At 47.8% G+C, this 20,386-nt stretch overlaps 1 protein-coding gene across 1 annotated transcript in view; it reads right to left on the bottom strand.

Moving 5' to 3' along the window:
* Positions 1–20,386, bottom strand: part of SIRT1 (sirtuin 1) — a 500,675-nt gene that overhangs the window by 118,044 nt on the left and 362,245 nt on the right. The window contains exon 6 of the mRNA XM_078643204.1: positions 15,596–15,675. Within this exon, the coding sequence (XP_078499330.1) occupies positions 15,596–15,675 (80 nt within the window). The remainder of the gene's footprint in view (positions 1–15,595; positions 15,676–20,386) is intronic.

Below are 20,386 nucleotides of genomic sequence, written 5' to 3'. Positions count from 1 at the left end.
CATATTGAAACTGATTGATTCAATTCCATGCTCTGTAAGAAATAAGGAAATGAGTATCAGTATTGGCATTGTGATATTTTATGAATTGACCCATTACAAACCCCGTGCAACGTAATATCTTGGCACATTAGAGAACCGCTCAAAGCGTTCTTACAGTTTGTACCACATAGAAACACTTCTCGATCCCCACTCCGGCATCGAAATCTATCTGGTATTCCCATGACTCCTTGATGTATTCTTTACCCAATTTTTCATATCTGCGTGCCTGCCGTTCTTCAAGGCGAATACTGAAACTAAAAGGCCGTGACCGGGAGAATGATATGGCTGTGAATTAGCCATTCTGATGATGGTGATTCCAACACTGTGAATGGTAGCCTGTCCAGTTTTTCAATACGAGCATTGTATATTTAGCTCCCCTTTGTGTCATTTCTATCTGTTAGATTATATTCAGAAAACAGACGTACTGTTTATAAAACGCCAACGCACAAAGCCTGCACGCAAAGATTACATGCGTACAGCTTAATAACATAATAGAACGTAACTGAGATTGGCCGTGTTGTAATATGGCAAAATCCTGTTCCAGTATGTCAATAGCAGAAGATGCAATGTTGCCCAATGAATATATCCTGGTGATCAAAGTTGTTAACCCATTATCTACCACAGCTATAAAACTTTTTCTAAGTTTATACGGTCTAGTTCCCGTATTCCCTCTGCGGTCTCTTGTTGGGAAATCTTCCAGATTTCATTATAGGCAGCATAAATGCCTGCATATATGAAATGTTTATGACGTTATTTCCTGGGTCCTAGTAAAAAGTCCCTAGGATCCATGTCATGTGAGAGGAAAGATAGGTGTTGTTTCACTTCTGCAAGTGTTGAGGTTTCTAGCCAATCAAGGCACAACTTCCCAACACTATAGGGTGTCACTACCCCTGGATGTTCTCTCTGTACATAACGTGCCAACAGGCATAAAAATTTGGTGCCCCTGCAGGGGAGACAGGATATACCAGTCACGACGGAGGGAGGATGCCGTTGCATGCTGCGAAAACTATCCTGTCTTACTTGGGGCCAATTATACAAGAACTGGAAGTTTAAAAATAGTGAGGAGTTTTTTGGTCCCAATACCCCCACTCCCCTAGAACGTTTTTAGGTCTCACCTGGCAACCGCAGCGCGAAAGAGCTGTCGCCAGTGAGATCTATTGTCACCGACTTGCCTCGGAAGGGAGACAGGAGATGGGCATGCGCAGGACGGACTGGAAATGTGAGCGCACACGTGAACACGCACGTACAGTCACGCGACGCGATTTGCACATCTCCTGTCCCCCTTCCGTCCTCACGGTGTGAAATACACAAAATGCCCAAAAGGTGGCAGCGCACTGGCGCTTAAAATAAAATATGCCCCGATGGAGTGGCCCACAATGGCAAGACCGCTCCGGACAGGCACTCGCTAGTGCCAGCATGCAACACCACTCAACGGCCTGCTGTGCAGAGACTCCGTTTCCTCTCTTCTCGGCGGCCTGCATGGGGTTCCCATGCGACGCCCTGGAGGGGCTCCCTCGGCATATGGGAGCCCTGCAGAAACAGACCCCGCCTCTCCACTTCACCCGGACCCCACCTGGTCTCTACCGCTTGCTCTCCCTTCCTCATGGGAGCCCTGCATCAACGAGCCACACTGGCCTCATCGGCCGCGTCACAGGCCCCGCCCATGTCACGGGCAAGAATGCCTGACTTCCTGGTTTCGCCCATCGCTTACTGTGCTGACCTACTTAGGGTAGCGCCGGGAGGAGTGGCTGGGGGCGGGTATGTGGTGTCATACGCACTGCCAGTGATAGCCTCAGCATGCACTGTCAGTTGTAGGGAGGGTTGAAATAAGGGCGTAGAGCTGTGTACCTTATATAAAGCCACAGTGCAAGTTATGGACCAACATGCTTTTACTGCTATAAATCGCGGCGTTTGGTAAAAATGATCAGCTTGAAGGAAAAATTCATTTTTAAACATCTTTAGCAGAACTGCCCATTTATTATTCAGCGAGATCCTCCCCATTATATCCAACTACTTATTTCCTCTGGTATTATCACAGCTCGCTAAGGATGGTGTTTCACTCTCGAAACTTGCCAGTGGTCGAATAAAATACTCGCACTTTGTGGCATCTCGCTTCCTTGTCTTGCAAAATGCTTCCATGTATTTCTCTGAAGCTACTAGTCACTGCTAACAAACTACTCATGTGCAAACTCGTTCTTACTGTAATCCAATCATGCCTTTATCGCTATAGCCGAACTCTACTTTCGAAAAACTGCTTCAAAATCTTTCCTTACGCTCCTCGCTTGCGCCAAACGGTGTTAGATAGTGCCATAGGTAATCGTGAATCTACCAAATAAACCTAAATATGCGGTATAATGTGGCACAATTTATGATCGTATTTCTCAATTATTTTTGTCATATTTCCTCATGGTTACCGTGCTGGCACAGCATCAGTTTTAGCTGGGTGGCATAACCCACGCTTGAAAATTTTCTCCGGCAGTTTTTGACTCTCATCCTCCTTGCGCCCAAATCTCACAGTAAGTGGTAGTGGGGTGGGCGAGGGAGCTCGCCGGGTGGTGGACTGAGTCCTTTAACTCGGATGGTTTAGAGAATTGAGTCCACAGTCGAAAAAGTCTGAGGACTCAAATCAGGACTACTGAAAACAAGAGCATGCACATTTGTTTACTGTGTTGCTAACACGACCCTGCTCTTAAATAGCGAACACAGTTTATTTCCCAGTATGATTTAATAATGTATTTATTCCAAGTGATTTATATTTACAATGTGTTCCCCCTTAAGCCTTGATAAAAGTCCCCGCTCTGGAGCCCAGGTCCGGAAGTCTTTTGTTTAAAACTATAAATAACATTGATCCTGTCGTACTGTTTGCACACTAGTAACGTGTTTTCTTAAATGTGACATCGAAGAGGCAGACGCCCTCCTACACACACACTTCCTAAGTGATAAATGGCACCGCATAACTGGAGCATTTTAGGGGTCTGAAGACTCTTACCCAGGTTTGGGCTCAAGGAAAGTGGCCCCCATGTAGTCAGAACGCAGTGCTCAGGTATTGTCAGCATTCTTAAAAATATGCAAACCGAAAGTACACTCTGGTCTTGTATATTTGGGATGGTAATCCCTGAATGCCTGGCTTCGCCAATGCTGGTTTTCAGCATTGTGATCGTGTCTTTTTAGGTGGAGCCTCCCATGAGGACAGGCCCTTTTACTTCTGTTGTTACACTGTATTTCTTAGTCTTTAAGCACTTCTTTCTTTAATGAGTTTCTCCTACTGCAGGCACCACATGCTTTCCTGCAACATTTATAGCGCCATGCTCTATTTCGCTTTCCGAGCAGCGGGGACAATGGAGGCTGCTTCTTTGAATAGGTCTTGCATTTGCAAGAGTTTGAGCTATTGCCATTGTAAGTGCCTTTTATTTAATGGTTAAATAGCAAAGCAGATAAATAAAAGGCACTGTCATTTACAATGCCAATCGTTTAAACTTTTGCAAATGCGAGACCTATTGCATTGCAAATACTTGTTATTATGTGAGGCTCAGGCAAGATATGCGCTCTCTGACTCAGTGCGTCCCATCAGAGCTCCCTATCATGGTTCCCCCTACATACTCCTCTGCAACAAACTCCCCCTGTAGTGTCGTGATTATATCGTTCAACACAGGAGGAATGGGAGAGTGGCCCGGCTCCAGCTAAGGTAGAGTGGGAGGCGGAGTTGGGTACTTCCATCACGGAGGAACAATGGGCCAATTGCTGTTGCCAAACAGGGGACATCTCTGCCAACAGCAGATGCCGGATACATTATAAATACATCCATCGATTATACTACACGCCTGCCCGGCTACACCGGCTACATTTGCGGGACACTGACTGCTGTGATAGATGCGGGGCGAGGGACGCGGACTTTGGACACTTGGCCTGGGACTGCCCGCTTGTCCGCGAATACTGAAGGAAAGTGCTGCAGGCGCTTGATGACATGATTGAAGTACACATGTCTATCGATCCCCTTACAGTCCGTTTAGGCTACACGGAACAAATCCCTGCCAGGGTGCAGAGGTTCGCCTCCCTAGTCCTCTTGTTGGTGAAGCGGCGCATAGCCTGTATTTGGGGGCGCAGCCGAGCCCCTAAATTTAAGGATTGGCTTAACAATCTAATGCCAGGAACAGCTGCGCACTTATGCCACCTTCCTCACGCCCTAAGGATATCTGGGGCCCTCTTTAAGCATACCTCTTGGCACATTCAGACAGCCGAGCCTGGAACGGGTGGGGGTTGAGGGGCGAGACGGGGAGGGTCCTGCAGAGACTGAGAACTCCCCGGATGTGGGTTCACATGAACGCTTTGTTGAGTAGTGGGATATAGGGCAAAACGCGTGAGACAGTGACCCTTAGATGTGTACGATTGAGTGGGACCTGATTGGCAACTGCAATTAGTTACTAGGTGAAAGATGTGGCTTTTACTGTGACACATATCTTGTTGGAAGCTGTTTTTTTTAGGGGGTGCCTTGTTTCGGAGACCTGAGTTAACCACTGCCTGATACGATTCCCTACCCGACGCGGCCGACCCAATGGGTTGTAGGCGGCTTGCTGTGTTGGCACCCCCACTGCCCTTTTCATTGAATGTAGAGTACTGCTGTGCCGGCCTGATGGGATGTAGGCACCGGGCTGTGTTACATTTAATGATGTCAATAAAGGTCTGTTTAAAATAAAAATAAAAAGTCCATGATTGGTCTTAGAGTTTGATCCTGCTTGGGGATTAGGACATATGGCAAGTCGTTTCCTGTGAGGCACTCTCGTCTTGGTACCTTTTCTATTGCCCGTTTTAGGTTTAGTTCCTTGATCTCTGCGTTTAGCAGTGCTTGTTCTGATTTCACGAATGTTCTTGTTTTTGGTGGGTTTGCAGGTGGTATGTTTGCTAGCTCTATGCAATACCCGTACATTACCAAATGTAATATCCAATTATCTGTTGTGATCCTTTCCCATTGATTGTGGAAAAGGATATTCTCCCCCCCCTCTGGTGTCTTGTGTGGGTCCTTCCTTGTGATTAAGTCAGTTGGACCCATTTCCTCTTCCTCCACACGATTGCCACTTCCTCTGCCCTTGCCTCTTCCTCGAAAGGGATGCTTCTGTTGTTGCCAACCTTGATAATGAATATGCTACTTACCAGTATGAATCTGTTCTTGGCATGTAGGGCTGCTGACATTCATATCTATAGCATAGATCGCCGCCTAGTGTTGGGTCCGGATGATTGCACATTGTTGTCCTGGAAGAGTCTTCGAAGTATCACGAGATAGGTGGCTCCTCCCCTGGACTACAGTGCGCATGGGCATCGACTCCATCCTCAGATTGTTTTTAGCCATTGTGGCAAAGATGGAGTGTAATAGTGTAAGCGATGGCCATGCCTAAGAGTAAATGCAAGAAAGTCTGCAGCCGCTACAGGCGCCGGGGAGGAGGGTGGGCGATATGAATGTCAGCAGCCCTACATGCCAAGAACAGATGCATACTGGTAAGTAGCATATTCAGTTCGAGGCATGTGGGCTGCTGAATTCATATCTATAGCATAGAATACATAACAGTCCCTCCATTAACGGCGGCCGCCTGTGCCAGCTGCAGAAGTTTGAAATAGTGTCTTAAGAACAGCCTGCCATACAGCTGCCTGCTGCTTGGAGTGCACATCTACACAGTAATGTTTAGTAAAGGTATGTGGTGTAGACCATGTGGCTGCTCTACAAATATCTTCCAAAGGGATATTACCAAGGAAAGCCATAGAGGCCCCCCAACTTGCGGGTGGAGTGGGCTCTGGGAGGGACCGTTAAAGTGCGCTTAGCCTTGTGATAGCAAATCTGAATACACTTAACGATCCACCTGGCTATATCTGCTTTGGAAATGGGGTTGCCTTTGTGCTGGGCTGAGAAGGCAACAAAGAGCTGTTGTGTTTTTCTAAAGTCCTTGGTCCTTTCGATGTAGTACATCAACGCTCTTTTGACATCAAGAGTGTGGAGCATTCTTTCTGCTACTGTCTCAGGGTTCTGAAAGAATGCAGGCAGTTCGATGGTTTGATTGACATGAAACTGCGAAACCACCTTAGGAAGGAATTTAGGGTTAGTGCGCAGCACCACCCTGTTGGAATGAATTTGAATAAACGGCTCTTGTACAGTGAGCGCCTGTAGCTCACTAACGCGTCGTAGAGAGGCAATGGCAATGAGAAAAGCCACTTTCCATGTGAAGAACTGAATCTCACAGGAATGGAGAGGCTCAAAAGGTGGGCCCATCAACCTGGTGAGGACCACGTTGAGGTTCCACACAGGAGCTGGCGGGGTCCTGGGAGGGATGACCCGCTTCAGCCATTCTAGGAAGGCTTTAATGGCAGGCACCCTGAAAACAGAGAGGTGCTGCCTGTTCTGGAGATAAGCCGCTATGGCGGATAAGTGTATCCGAATGGAAGCATATGCTAGATTGCATTTGTAAAGATGTAACAAATAGCAGATGATATTAGGAATGGATGCATCTAGCGGGTTGATGTTGTGTTCAGTACAGTAAATGACAAACCGCTTCCATTTCGCCGCATAGCAGGTCCTAGTGGTGGGCTTTCTTGCCTCCCGTATGATGTCCATGCATTCAGGGGGCAAATCAAGGTAGCCAAACTCTAAGACCTCAGGAGCCAGATCGCCAGATTGAGCTGTTGCGGATCTGGATGCTGAATGTCGCCATGGTTCTGAGTCAAGAGCCTGGGTGTGAGGTTTAGCTGTTGATGCAGTACCACGGAGAGTTCTATAAACGTGGTGTACCATGGTTGGCGTGCCCACGTTGGAGCAACCAGGATGAGTGTCATCGAGTGTTGCTTTAGCTTTCGTGCCACCAGCGGTATGAGAGGTGCTGGGGTTAAAGCGTACACAAATCTGCCTGACCAGTTCATCCATATCGCATTGCCCTGCGACTGTGGGTGCGGGAACCTGGCGGCAAAGCTTTGGCATTTTGCTTTTTCCCTTGTGGCAAACAGGTCTATCTCTGGATGACCACACTGCCGGAAGTACGGGCGGAGTACTGATGGATGCAACTCCCACTCGTGCATCTGGTGGCTGTACCTGCTGAGCAGATCCGCCATCTGATTGTCCTTGCCCGGGAGGTGTTTCGCCATGAGGAAGATGTTCCTCTGAATGGCCCACTTCCACATGCTCTGAGCCAGATGAGACAACTGTAGAGTGCGTACCTCCCTGCTTTTGGATGTAGTACATGGCCGTCCTGTTGTCCGTCCGGATCAACACAACTTTGTTGCACAGATGTACTTTGAATGCCTTCAATGCCATGAAGATTGCCATCAGTTCTAGGTAGTTGATGTGCATCTTCTTTTGCTGCGTCGACCATAGTCCCTGCACCGTGTAATGGAGCACATGAGCTCCCCATCCCTGGAGAAACGCATCCGTTGTCAGGATAATCTTTGGCACAGGCTCTTGGAACGGTCGGCCCTTGCAAAGGTTGTGTGGAGTCCACCAATGCAGAGAATTGTATGCCCGACCGGTCACCAACACTAGGTCGTTCAACTGTCCTTGAGCCTGAGTCCACTGATGTGCCAAGCATTCTTGGAGCGGACGCATATGCAACCGTGCGTGCGGGACTATGAAGATGCAGGAGGCCATCATGCCTATCAACTGCATGAACACTCTCGCTGGAAGTGAGTGTTGCGGTCTGAACTTCCGGATTAGCGACTGTATGTTGTCGATCCTCACTGAATTTGGCTGAGCCGTGGCCGCCAGAGTATCTATCGTCGCGCCCAGATACTGCCGCACATGGGCTGGCTGAAGGTGCGACTTTGGATAGTTCAGTGAGAAGCCCAGACCGTGAAGAAGGTGAATGGTGTGGGACATATCGGCGGCGCACTGCTGGGCTGACTTTGCCTGGACCAGCCAGTCGTCCAGATAAGGATAGACATGGATGTTTTGTCTCCTGAGGTGCGCCGCCACAGTCGCCAGACATTTCGTGAACACTCTGGGGGCTGTGGTCACCCCAAAAGGAAGGACCTTGAATTGGTAATGCCGATTCTGAATGGTGAACCTGAGGTATTTCCTGTGGGATGGATGGAGTGGGATGTGAAAGTAAGCATCCTTGAGATCCAAGGTTGCGAGAAAGTCTCCCTGATTGAGCAATGGAAGAACCTGCTGCAGTGTTAGCATGTGGAAGTGTTCTGAGAGAATGTACTGGTTTAGGGGCCTTAGATCCAGAATAGGTCTGAGGGACCCGTCCTTTTTCGGGATTAAGAAGTACAGGGAATACACCCCTGTGCCTTCTTCCTCCACAGGCACGAGCTCTATTGCGCCTTTTTGCAGCATGACGAGAACCTCCTGCTGCAATAAGTGCAAATGCTCTGTGGACATAGGACGGTGTTTGGGTGGTATGTTGGGTGGAGTGGATGTTGGCTCCAAACAATACCCGAACTGGATAAGTTTCCTGACCCACCTGTCTGTGGTGATGGATTTCCAGACTGGCAGGAACTGCTGGAGTCTCCCCCCGACAGGTGTTGGATGGTCGGGGGGCAGTGACAGGGAGTCACTGTTTGTTGGTGGCGGAGGAACGGGAGTTGTTGTTGCCCCTGCCTCTGCCCTTGGCGCTGTTGCCGCGGTATCCTCCTCTATTCTGCTTGGTGTAAGAGGATTGCCCCCCCCCCATGTTGAAATGTGTTTGCTGTGACATTTGGCCCCTGGAAACACCTCTATTGCCTGAGCGACGAAAAGTGCTCCCCCGAAACTGCTTGGACTGGAGCGCCCCCATGGACTTGGCAGTCTCGGTATCTTTCTTTATTTTTTCGAGGGTGGTATCCACCTAAGGACCAAATAACCTGTCTAGGTTCACAGGCTGGTTAAGGATGGTAGTTTGTATCTCCGGCTTAAACCCGGAGATCCTAAGCCATGCCTGACGTCTGAGCATTACACTGGTGTTAATCGCTCTAGCAGCAGTGTCTGCAACATCTAGGGCACATTTGATGGAAGCGTTGGAGATGAGCTTCCCTTCTTGGATAAGCATTTCCCCTGTCTCTTTATATTTGTCTGGTAGATGCTGCAACAGGGTCTCGAGAGTGTCGTAGTGTGCCCTGTCGTATCTAGCCAAGAGTGCCTGCGTGTTAGAGATACGCCATATATTGGCCGCCTGAGCTGCTACTCTCCTTCCCGATGCCTCAAGCACTTTAGACTCTTTGTCTGGGGGAGGAGCTTCACCGGTGGTCTGCAAATTCGCCCTTTTGCGGGCATTAGAAACTACCAAAGAGTCCAATGGCAACTGGCCCTTGATGTAGGTAGGATCGCCTGGCGCCGGTCTGTATTTTTTCTCGATTCGAGGGTTGACTACCCTTGACCATGTGGGTTCCTTAAAAATGTCCGCAGCATGCTTCAGGACCCCCTTCAGCATAGGAAGAGTCTTGACAGTCTTTTCAGCAGTTGAGAAAGTGTCAAAGAGGAAGTCCACGTCCACAGGGTCAGCATGCAGTTCCACGTCGTGGTTTTTGGCTGCCCTTTCAATTAAGGCTTTAAATGCCGCAGAATCCTCAGTGGGAAAGGTCTTAACGTTGTACACCTGAGGGTCATGGACGGCGTGCTGATCCCCTAGGTCACCTGCCCCCATCCATGAGTCCTGTTGTTCATCAGGCTCTGTGTTGGCTGGAAAATTGTATTCCTCGTCCTGCTCTCCTGCATCCTCTCCATCAGACTAAGTGGGTGAGGGTGTAGCAATTCGTGGAGGCTGTGGAAGTAATGGTTCGACCAAGACCATTGATTCTGGAGCAGGCCTTTTGCGCTTTAGAGGAATTGTGTATGACTCCAAAGGCTGCGATGCCGTGATTTTCCTTTTATAAAGCGTAAGCTTCCCAGTGTCGGCATCGATGAAATGCTCAGACTGCTCTTCAAGTAAGGGTGGCCGATGCTTCAAACTCCCAGCCGGGAGAGTTGGCGTCGACACCACAGAGTCCTTGGGCACCGAGCGTGGTGCGAAGGCCTTCGGCGCCACCTTTGGCGGCAACGTGAAGAGGATCGGCGTCGAAGTCTTTGGCGTTGGGACAGCTTGCTTCGGGGTGGAAGGCGTCTTCGGTTCCGACGCTGAAGCCTTATCCCTAATGCGCTTGAGGGAGTCCGAGACCTGCTTTGTAAAGGAAGCGGAAGGTTTCGTCGACCCGACAGTTGACTTCGGTCCACCCCCAGGTGAAGACCCGAGCGCCGATGACTTCGGCTTCTCTGATCGAGGCGTAGGAGCATCCTCCTTAGGGGCGCTACGATCTTTGCCTTTGGCCGCAGACGTGGACGGCGACTGTTTTGGATCAGCGGCCTTGACCACTGGCGTCGGGGTCCCGGTCTTCGGCTCGACGCCCTTGCCGGACGTCGGCTCGACGGCCTTTTTGGATTTCGGCTCGACGGTCTTTCTCGACTCCGAGTCGACGGCCTTCTTTGGCTTCGGCTCGACGACCTTGACCACTTTCGGCACTTTGACCAGGTCGACAGCTTTCTTCGGCACCGACCGCCCCGACACCTCGGAAGTGGATGGCGTCGATGTGGGAGCAGACGTCCTCGGTTTCGATGGCGCCTCGGCCTTTTTTGTTTTCGTCGACACCGATGGTTTCAGTTTTGGTTTCGTTTTCGACAATGGCGGCTCCACCGAAGTGTCCGTAGCCGGCCCAGAAGGCGGGGCTGTGGATGCAGGTATAAGGTCTTTGGTAAGGCCGTGTGGCGATCCCGCGACCTGAGCCTTTGTAATTGTTCGAACGGGGCATAGCTCTTCCTCCGAGCTATCTTCCATGGCCCCATAGGCCTCATTGTCGTCTCCTACCTCGTCGACGACTTCTTCTACATCGAGGCCTTCGACATCCGCGTCGTATTCGCATTCGATGTCCACCGTTGGAGGTGAAATCTGCATTCGAACCTCTTGTTCGTCTGTTTCTTCGTCGTCGAAGATGTCCACCGGTGCCAAGGCTGACTGCCGGGCCGCCATGCGCGCCACGCGCCGAAGCCGAATCGTCTTCGTCGAACGAAACTTTGAACAAGCCATACAGCTGGCTTCATCATGGTCCGGCGACAGGCACTTGTTGCACACCGGGTGGACGTCGATGTGTGGGTACTTCTATCCACACACGGGACACTTCTTGAACGGGCTCCGTTCCATGTCGTGTCGTCGAGGGTCTTGCTGCGTCGACTGGGCCTCGATCACCGAAGAGTCACGGGACTCCCTGGATATCCAACTCGGGAACTGAGTAGGAAGAGAACCGGGGCACCGAACGCAAACAATACCGACGGATAGAAAAAGGCCTTCGGGCCTCGAAAAGTTTATGTTGATTCCGAACTGGAGATAACGAAATTACATCCGAACCCAATGGCGGAAAAAAAACAATCTTAGGATGGAGTCGATGCCCATGCGCACTGTAGTCCAGGGGAGGAGCCACCTATCTCGTGATACTTCGAAGACTCTTCCAGGACAACAATGTGCAATCATCCGGACCCAACACTAGGCGGCGATCTATGCTATAGATATGAATTCAGCAGCCCACATGCCTCGAACATTGACTGTTGACCCATTTGTAGACTTGGGTTCTGTCCTTGAGTTTGTTGTGACATCTGTTGTCCTTGACCAAAGGTGCCTCGAACATTGACTGTTGACCCATTTGTAGACTTGGGTTCTGTCCTTGAGTTTGTTGTGACATCTGTTGTCCTTGACCAAAGGTGCCTCTATCTGTGGGCTTTGTTATTGAATCCCCCTCTTTTAAAGGAACCTCTTTGCTGCACGGCCTGTTTCATTGTTCGTCTTTATCTGTTGAAGGGATTCATCTACTTCTATGCCAAACAGTGATTCTCCATTGAATGGCCTATTAATTATGAAGAATTGAACTTCCAGCTTAAAACCTGAGATTCTGAGCCAGGCATGCCTTCCCAGGATGTCCCTGTGCACATCTGCCTACTAGCAATATCTGTGCATCCAAAGCGGACTTCAGACATGTGCTTTCCATGTTCTTACCCTCCTAGACAATAGCTCTTGCCCTCTTCTTGTCCTCCTCAGGGAGTTTGTTCAGAAACTCCTCAATCTCATCCCACTGTTGGTGGCCATATCTATTTACTAGGGCATTTGAATTAGCAATAAGCTACTGTGTTGCCGCCTCCTTTTCCATCTGCTCCTCACTATATCCATCCTCTTACTTTCTTTTTCTGGTGGACGCCCGGAGTTGGAGACTGCATTTGCTGTCCTCCTGGATGTGGTGACAACAATGGAGTCAGGTACTGAACTTCCCTAACATATTTAGGGTCGTTTGAGGAGGGTTTAGAATTCTTCTCCAGTTTGGGGGTTACTCCCTGTAGGAAAGTTGGTTTCTGTTGCAGTAAAACCCCCACTTTATGCCAGATTACTGATGCACTTGTCCTTGGTGTGCCCTGGGTTCCTACCAATCCGGTTCAGGATCCAGCCCTGAGTAAGAAAAACGTTTGTAAAGTAAATGTAATTGCAGTTTGATTAAAATTCCCTTTGAGCGCAATGTTATAATTGTATTAAGATTGTGTTGCATATTGCAACCCCAGTATCTATTGCATTCAAAAGTCTACTGCTCATTGAAAGTATTCAACTGAAGCGTCTCATTCTGAGAAAGTATTTTTATACCAACCTATAGTTCTAAAATAAAACAACAATATATTTTTATATACAAAACAATGAGCCTAGAGTTCAGTTCTTGAGTGTGTGAGACCATTTGCTTATTGAGGGTGTACATCAAATGCTACACTGTCCTCTGATACTGCCTTACTGCTCGACCAAGCTACCACTTTAGAGAGTAAGGTTATATCTAACTTTAACCTCTGCCAAACCTCTGGGTACTGTTGGACTCTGTACACTCTGCACCTTACTTTGGTGCAGTATATACAGAGCCACTTTCTTACACTCCCTTGTTTGAGGCTGGTCTTGTGAAGGCTTATTCGCCTTTATCCAGAATACTTGGTAGCATAGGAAGGTATTATGTTCCTTTTGTAGCTGGTGTCAGGGTTTCTAGCAAGAAACAGGTGTCCCCTTTTACTTCCTCTAAGGGTACACCAAATTGAATTGCTGCCCTTTTTACAATGTCATTATAGAAAGCTATGTCATCTGGAGGTGAAGATTTCGAAGGGTAACAGCAAATTTCTTCTCCTGGGCTCTCGGTGTCGCGGTTATTCCACATATCCATGAAAGTTTCAGAGTTTTCCTCTTCTTTGGGTATGTCTCAGTATTCCTCAGGTTCTTCGCCTCGAGGCTCAGGGGTTGGAGGTGAGTTGAAGATACCTTCCTTTTCGCCCTCGGCATATTCTGCCTCTTCGGGCGTCTACTTTCTCTGGTTCGGCAGCCGGTGTCTTTGGGATTCGAAAGTCCTTAAGTTAGGCGTCGAAATCCGGCTTCTTTTGTCGGAGCGTTGCTGTTTCCTCCTCGAGTCTTTTCCTTTCGACCTCAAGGGCTCTCTCGACATCGCAGGGCGTAGATTTTCATTTCTTCCCGACGTAGACATTAGTCTTCAGTAGTGTTGTGCCCTTTTTTGCGGGTTCGGCGTCGACCCTTGGCTTCAGCGTTTTCTGCGATTTTCCCTCCTCTGTAACCTTCGGTTGGGTTCTGTGGGGTTCCTTTAATTACGGCTAACCCTCGATCACCTTTTTGCTCGGGTCGGGCTGCCTTGTGCGCCTTATGTTGGTGGCCTTTCAGTTACAACAGATCTTTATTGTGTATAACCTTCTCCATCTTCTTTTCGGATTCCTCGCCTTCTTCTCAGCGTGGATTGAGTCAGAGTCCCCTTGTCGGATCTCAACGTCCGATCCCTCGTGTGTTGACTCCGCTGGTGCTCCATGTTTTTCCTCGTCGCTAAATAAACCCAGGTCTCTCAGGGAAGTTTTCTTCGTTGTCTGCGACATTGTGGCGTAATGGGCCAGTCTTTGATTCAGGCGTGTCCTCAGCGTCTTCGGCAGGAATGCTGCACAGTCCTTGTCCTGATAATCTTCAGGCAGGACAAGGTTGCAGACGTCCTATAGGTCGATTTGAGCGTACTTGTGCTGGCACTTGGGGCAGAATTTGAAGGGGGTATTCGCCATGAACTCTACCTCGCCATTTGTGGACCGGCGTGGTACTCTGATGTTCAACAGAAGCTCTGCTCCTGCCTCCGGTTATGACGTCGATGATCGATGATATTTCTCGGCAATCATCTTCTTTTTCAACGTTTTTGGGGAATATCGAAAACTTTCTTCAGAGCTTACAGTCTTACTTCCAGACCCAACGGCGGAAAAAAGAATCTGAAGATGGCCACCACGCATGTCGGCCTACAGGATACCGTCCGACGTCACAAAGGGGACATATCTGACACCAAATGGTGGTCGACAGCGCACAAAACAAAACAAAAAAAACCACAAAGACAATTCCGGACTAAACCACTAGATGGCGGAATAATGCACAGCATGTGAATCCAGAAAAGGATTCACAGTGCAAAACCCCACTTCACCCAATAAGACTGGATGTGGGGAGGCGATCCATCACTGACATATGCAAGCTCCGACTGTTATTATTCTGGATTAGAATCTGGTCCACTGCAGAACTGTCTCCATATACCAATGCCCTTGTGGAAGCAATCTGCCTTGATAGATTTAACAAGATTGTCTAGCTATGCAATGTAAGGAGGCTTTTATCGGATATAGTGCTACAAGGAGTTTTGGAGTTTTGGACGATAACTACCATTCTAGGAAGTTTAGTGGAGATATATTATTGGGTTTTGGTAGCCCAAGTAGATCACTGAAGTACTTTCTGGGCAAAGCTAACATTCATGGCCCATAAACTGGATAGTTCCTTGGAGCAATATCTTGATACAATACAAATACCAAAGGATAGAAAACTGTACATTCAGTTTAGGTTTGGCACTCTCGCCCTGAATAATTTCTCAGATAGATGGCATAGCAACACAACACCACATAATTGCCCAGGCTGTAAAGCACCCATGGAACCTGTGGCTCATGCCATGTTTGCCTCCCCAGCATACAACGGTGAAGACCCATTTGAAAACAATTAGGAACATGCAATCATTCAGAGGCCATGCGAATCCTAAGATCTGATGTAATACAGATGTTTGCCTGAGCGGTTGCCAAATTCCTCTGCCATATGTGGGGCATCAGGTAAAGGGCCCAATGGGTGGGGGATAGATAACTTACATTCTTTTATTTAACCACTATCACAAGTCTAGAAATTCTAGTGTGAAAGCAAGTTTACTAATAAGTCTGAGATAGGGGTGTTTTATCCTGCCTGTTTTAAGTTGACACTGAGGCCACAGCTAAGAATGCAAAATAATGAATCTAGGTGGGTTTATAAATGTAAAGTGTGGTAACATGAATATGCTATATTTGCACATAAGTACCATTCATTTTGTAATAAACTCTAATCCCCTCTAGCTGGCCTGCTTTTTAATTATCCATTTAAGGTTTTGACTGTGGATCTTCAACAATGAGCTAAGTTATTGCATTTGAACAAATGGATTTTTCATTGCATGTACACTGAGAATGTGGAGACGTTCATGGCATGCATGCCGAAATAAAGTATTTATTGATGGAATAGATTACCTGGTTAAAAATATCTCCTCGGACAGCCTCACTGTCAACCTTGTATCTGCATGTTAAGCAAGAAGCTGATGCAAAAGATCCTGAAATAAATTACATATGCATTAACAGGATTATTTGCACACTTCAGTATAATCCATTCATATCAATCAAGGAGCTAGTATTTAATCATTGTTAGCATACACCTTATTTTCTTCTTTCTCTCAAATGCAAACGAAGATCAAACCTTATATGCGGAGCCTAGAGCTGTACTGAAAACAATAGAGATTCACAAACACAGAGCCTGTGTAATCATCAATCTTTTAATCCCAGCCTAGAGAGCAAGTATTTGGAAACTAGGGAAGGTTGATCCATTATTACAGTGGAAAATAGTTCCGCCAATAAAACTGACAAGGTTTTACAGGGTTCAATCTGACACATCAGTACACACTAGCTTATTTGAAGGCAAATGCTGGTTGGTGCATTGGACACTCAATCTAAGACTTGCTTGTTGAGTAGTACCTTGTTTCCCTCTTCTTAGGGTCCCTTTCTCAAAACTTGCTCTGCATCTATTGGGTTAAAAAGTTTGTCAATAGAGACTGAAAATACTGCTCCCTAAAGGGCGTTATATTTCATTTTGAAGTGCAATGAAGGAGAAATTCATATGACTAACCAATTACTGGGAAGGATGGGAAAATTAGTTTGGAACTGAGGAAGATACCATTGATGAAACTCTATAAAAACCTTTCCTCTCTCCCTTACAGGCTGTTTGTAAAACTGAATTATTAATTGGGTTGGGTGACTACCCACTTCAAAGGGAAAGAAAACTCCATTCTCTGGCTTAATCCTCAAAGCCACTACAATAACCTGAGCTCACAGGCTTAAACTAGGTCAATGTGTAAAGTATTTATGTAATACCAAAACAGTAATAAAGTTGAAGAGCAAAACAAAAATCCCAAAACTGAATGAGTAAAAAGTAAAATGTAATAAATAAAATGGCCAAAATCCAATCAGGGGAACTGGAGATATGAATTTTTAAAGTTGTAAGTGGAAATCGAGACAAAAAGCCCAAAGAGCCATTGCTAGTCAATAATTGCAATAGACTGGGACCAAGAGGCAAAGTGTGGCTGACTGCAATTGAGAGCAGGTCGGGTATACATGCCAGTTTCATCCTGGTCAATGATTTTTACTTTCTAACTTAGCTCTTCAAGTCCCAATCCACCACAGGAGTACAAAGGTTCATGGGTTTATTCAGATTGATTTTGGACTCATCTGAGATCAAACAATTCATTACATATGGTCATAGATCCGGCATACAAAACAAGGCCATATAATCCTACAGATTGGAGAAAAAAAAAACCTTCTCTACATTTCAAAACACTAGTGGAAAAACACACCAAAAAATGTCAACGCCTCGAAACATACTTTTGTATTTGGCGTGTATTAATAGTTGAATCTATTAGCGGTGTATATGACATCAAAATTCACAATTCATGGATTTAAAAAAAACATGGAACATATTCTGGGTTCATAATTTAACATCTAACCTTATGAGAAGTTGTTTTTTGGGGGTTTTTTAGGAGAAGGTTGGACCTGGCTGTAGATAAAGGTTAGTACTTAAACTTGTATCCATCTTCCACTTATGACAGTCTTCTATATCCTGAGAAAAACGTAATTAAACAGTCTGAGTTTTTAGGAATAATCTAAGACTCACTGTGGGGCCATGAGCTAAGCTGATCAATTTTACAATGAAAAGGATCCAGTGCCATTTTTAAAATTCTAGGAAAGGTCGTAAAAAAATCACTGGATGCCTTCTTTGTATCAGAAGTCATTGTGAGAAAGTGCCCTCTTTCTGCATGGTTGCCCCCACTTTTTGCTGAACTGCTGATATGCTATAACAAGCATTTACAATCGAACGGTCTCGCCTTTGCAAAAGTTAGAGCTATTGGGATTGTAAATGACAACATTTTTATGTATGTGTTGGTTTTGAAAACAGATAAATAAATGGCATTGTCATTTACGATGCCAATAGCTTAATCTCTTGCAAATGCAAGACCTATTGCATTTGCACACACACACACACACACACACACACACACACACACACACACACACAGAGCCACAAACACAGATCCAGCCACACAAACACACCCAGAGCCACACACACCCAGAGCCACACACACCCAGAGCCACACACACCCAGAGCCACACACACACACCGAGCCACACACACACACACAGAGCCACACACACACAGAGCCACACACACACACACACAGCCACACACACAGAGCCACACACACACAAAGCCACACACACACACTGAGCCACACACACACAGAGCCACACACACAGAGCCACACACACAGAGCCACACACACAGAGCCACACACACAGAGCCACACACACAGAGCCACACACACACACACACAGAGACACACAAGCACACAGAGCCACACACACCCACAGCCACACACACACCCACAGCCACACACACACACACACACACATACACAGAGAATACAACTGCTGTTTGATGGTGCCCTTACCTGGGCACTTATGTGGCAGTTTAGTCCTTCCTTGGGACAAGTGGCAGCATGGACGAGCTTCCACGATTTGGGGACGGTGGGGGCATGGGGGAGTAGGAACGTTTTAGAAACATACCAGCCCTCAATTGGCTGCGAGGATACCCTGTGGGGATGCTGTACTACGACATACCTGCAGAACAAGAGGGTCCACGCCGTGATCCCTCAGCCCTCAGTGACTCTGCTTCTTGGTGTGGGGATGGCAAAGAGCTTTAATCGCACACTAGCCATGCACTCACCTTTTTACTACACAGGTCTCGATCTTAATCTGCCTGACGCGTGGGTCTGCCATTTGTGTGTGGAATAATGGTTTGAAGAAGCGGACCGTACTGCAGTGAAGCTAAATGAGTGCACAAAACGTGGAATATCGAAAGTACCTCAACGCGCACCAGCTTCTGAGCATGGGCGTGGTAGTGTCACTAGAATTGCCACCTTAAGGCCAGGCCGTTCTCATTAGAAGGAATCATCAGAGAACGATCGGTCTGCCTGACACTAACATGGCTTCCGCGTCAACACCGTGCCGTCGATGTGCGTGAACTACTGTTTTAAAGCCTTCAATGATTCGCATATTGCATGGAGTGTGGGATTAGCCTGCATTCTGCGTTCAAAGTGATTAGCGAGCGTTCAGTCAAGTCAATCAATCACACAGCCTTTTGTCTGTAAGTCTCATCCTTTTCAGACTGGGGGGCGTGTTTTTGATTGTTTACATTCTTTGATGTTTTTAGGTCTTCGCCAGCTCGACTGCGCATGTGCGCAGTCTTTCGTAGGTGAAGACCTAAAACAAAGAATGTAAACAACAGTCAAAAACACGCCACCCAGTTTGAAAAGGACGGGGCTTAGATAGAAAGAAGAACGTCACTAGGACCTCTTCTCCAATGGCTGGCCACCGTTTAGGAGGCCAGCCAATGGAGAAGAGGGGCGGGGCTTAACCTCGCTAGTGATGTTCTCTCTATCCCATTAAGTCTCGCCAGCGAGACTGTGCATGTGCGCAGTCTTTCGCAGGCGGAGACCTAAAAAGGACGAAAGAAGACGCCCAGCAGAGGAGACTGCAGAGAACAACTGACTTGGCCCAAGCCCTACCGGCCAGTCTGCTGTTTCCGGAGATCCTGCACCAAAAATCATCTTTTCCTGCAACCAGCGACCTCCAGAACCCTGGGGAGGACTGACTGCTTTCAACTAAGACCGATCTCCTGGAACAGCAGCTCCGGTCAAAAGAAACACCAAAGAAAGACTCCGAGCCTGCTGAGGAAAAAGAAACCAGACGCCTGGAACCACCAATGCACACGTCTCCTACAGCCCGAGTTCAAGTGGCCCACCAGTCCCAGCGAGGTCCCTGGCACTCCAGAGTCCGAGTCCACTGTGGGTTGACCCCTCCAGGAGTCCCTGACATCGCCTGCAGCCTCTGCACGGAGACACCCCCCCCCCCCCAACGGCGAGTGGCCCGGAAAGGTGAAATCCGACCTCAAAAGACACCCCTGCATACAGCTGCCCTGCGCTCTGGAGTAAGGAACCTGAGGTGCACCTACGTCCCGAGCCCTCCAACTTACCTGCCCAGCTGTTGGTTCCTCCCGGAAGTCTTCCTGGACCAAGCCTGCCGCTAAAAACCAAAATCGAAAATCTCCATTCAAAACAGGGCACCTGAAGCCAAAACAGCACCCTGCACCCAGCCGCCCCCGCGGGTGCACTTTGTGTGCTAAACCAGACCCCCTTTGCCCTGAGCCGAACACCAGGAGCTTGGCTCCCACAACCTTGTGGCCTGCTCGCCAGCAGCCACCAACCAGAAGCTCCCATCCCTCATTGGATAACATTGGGCCTCCGCACCCTGCACCTGGCCGCCCTAGTGCAGCTGAGGGTGTAACGAGAATGCATCCTTGACCCTGGGGGAAGGAGTAGTATCTTACCTGTAACTCCAGTTCTTTAGTAGGGGTATCTCTGTTATAGTCATAATCTGTGAATAGTCCCGCCCATGTGCGTGGACCCAGGCGGGACTATTCACAGATTATGACTATATACAGAGATCCCCTTCTACAGAAGGAGTAGTTTCTTACCTGTAACTCCAGTTCTGTAGTAGGGGTATCTCAGTTATAGTCTTAATCTGTGAATAGTCCCGCTCGGGTCCACGCACATCGGCGGGACTATTCACATATTATGACTATACACAGAGATCCCCTACTACAGAACCCTTGTTCTAACCCCAGAAGCTCAACTCCAAAGACTGATTACTTACCTG

This window comes from Lissotriton helveticus, chromosome 5_1, assembly GCF_964261635.1.
Source record: "Lissotriton helveticus chromosome 5_1, aLisHel1.1, whole genome shotgun sequence".
Lineage (NCBI taxonomy): Eukaryota > Metazoa > Chordata > Amphibia > Caudata > Salamandridae > Lissotriton > Lissotriton helveticus.
The sequence above is the reverse complement of the archived record's forward strand: the minus strand, read 5'-3'. Positions and strand labels throughout refer to the sequence as shown.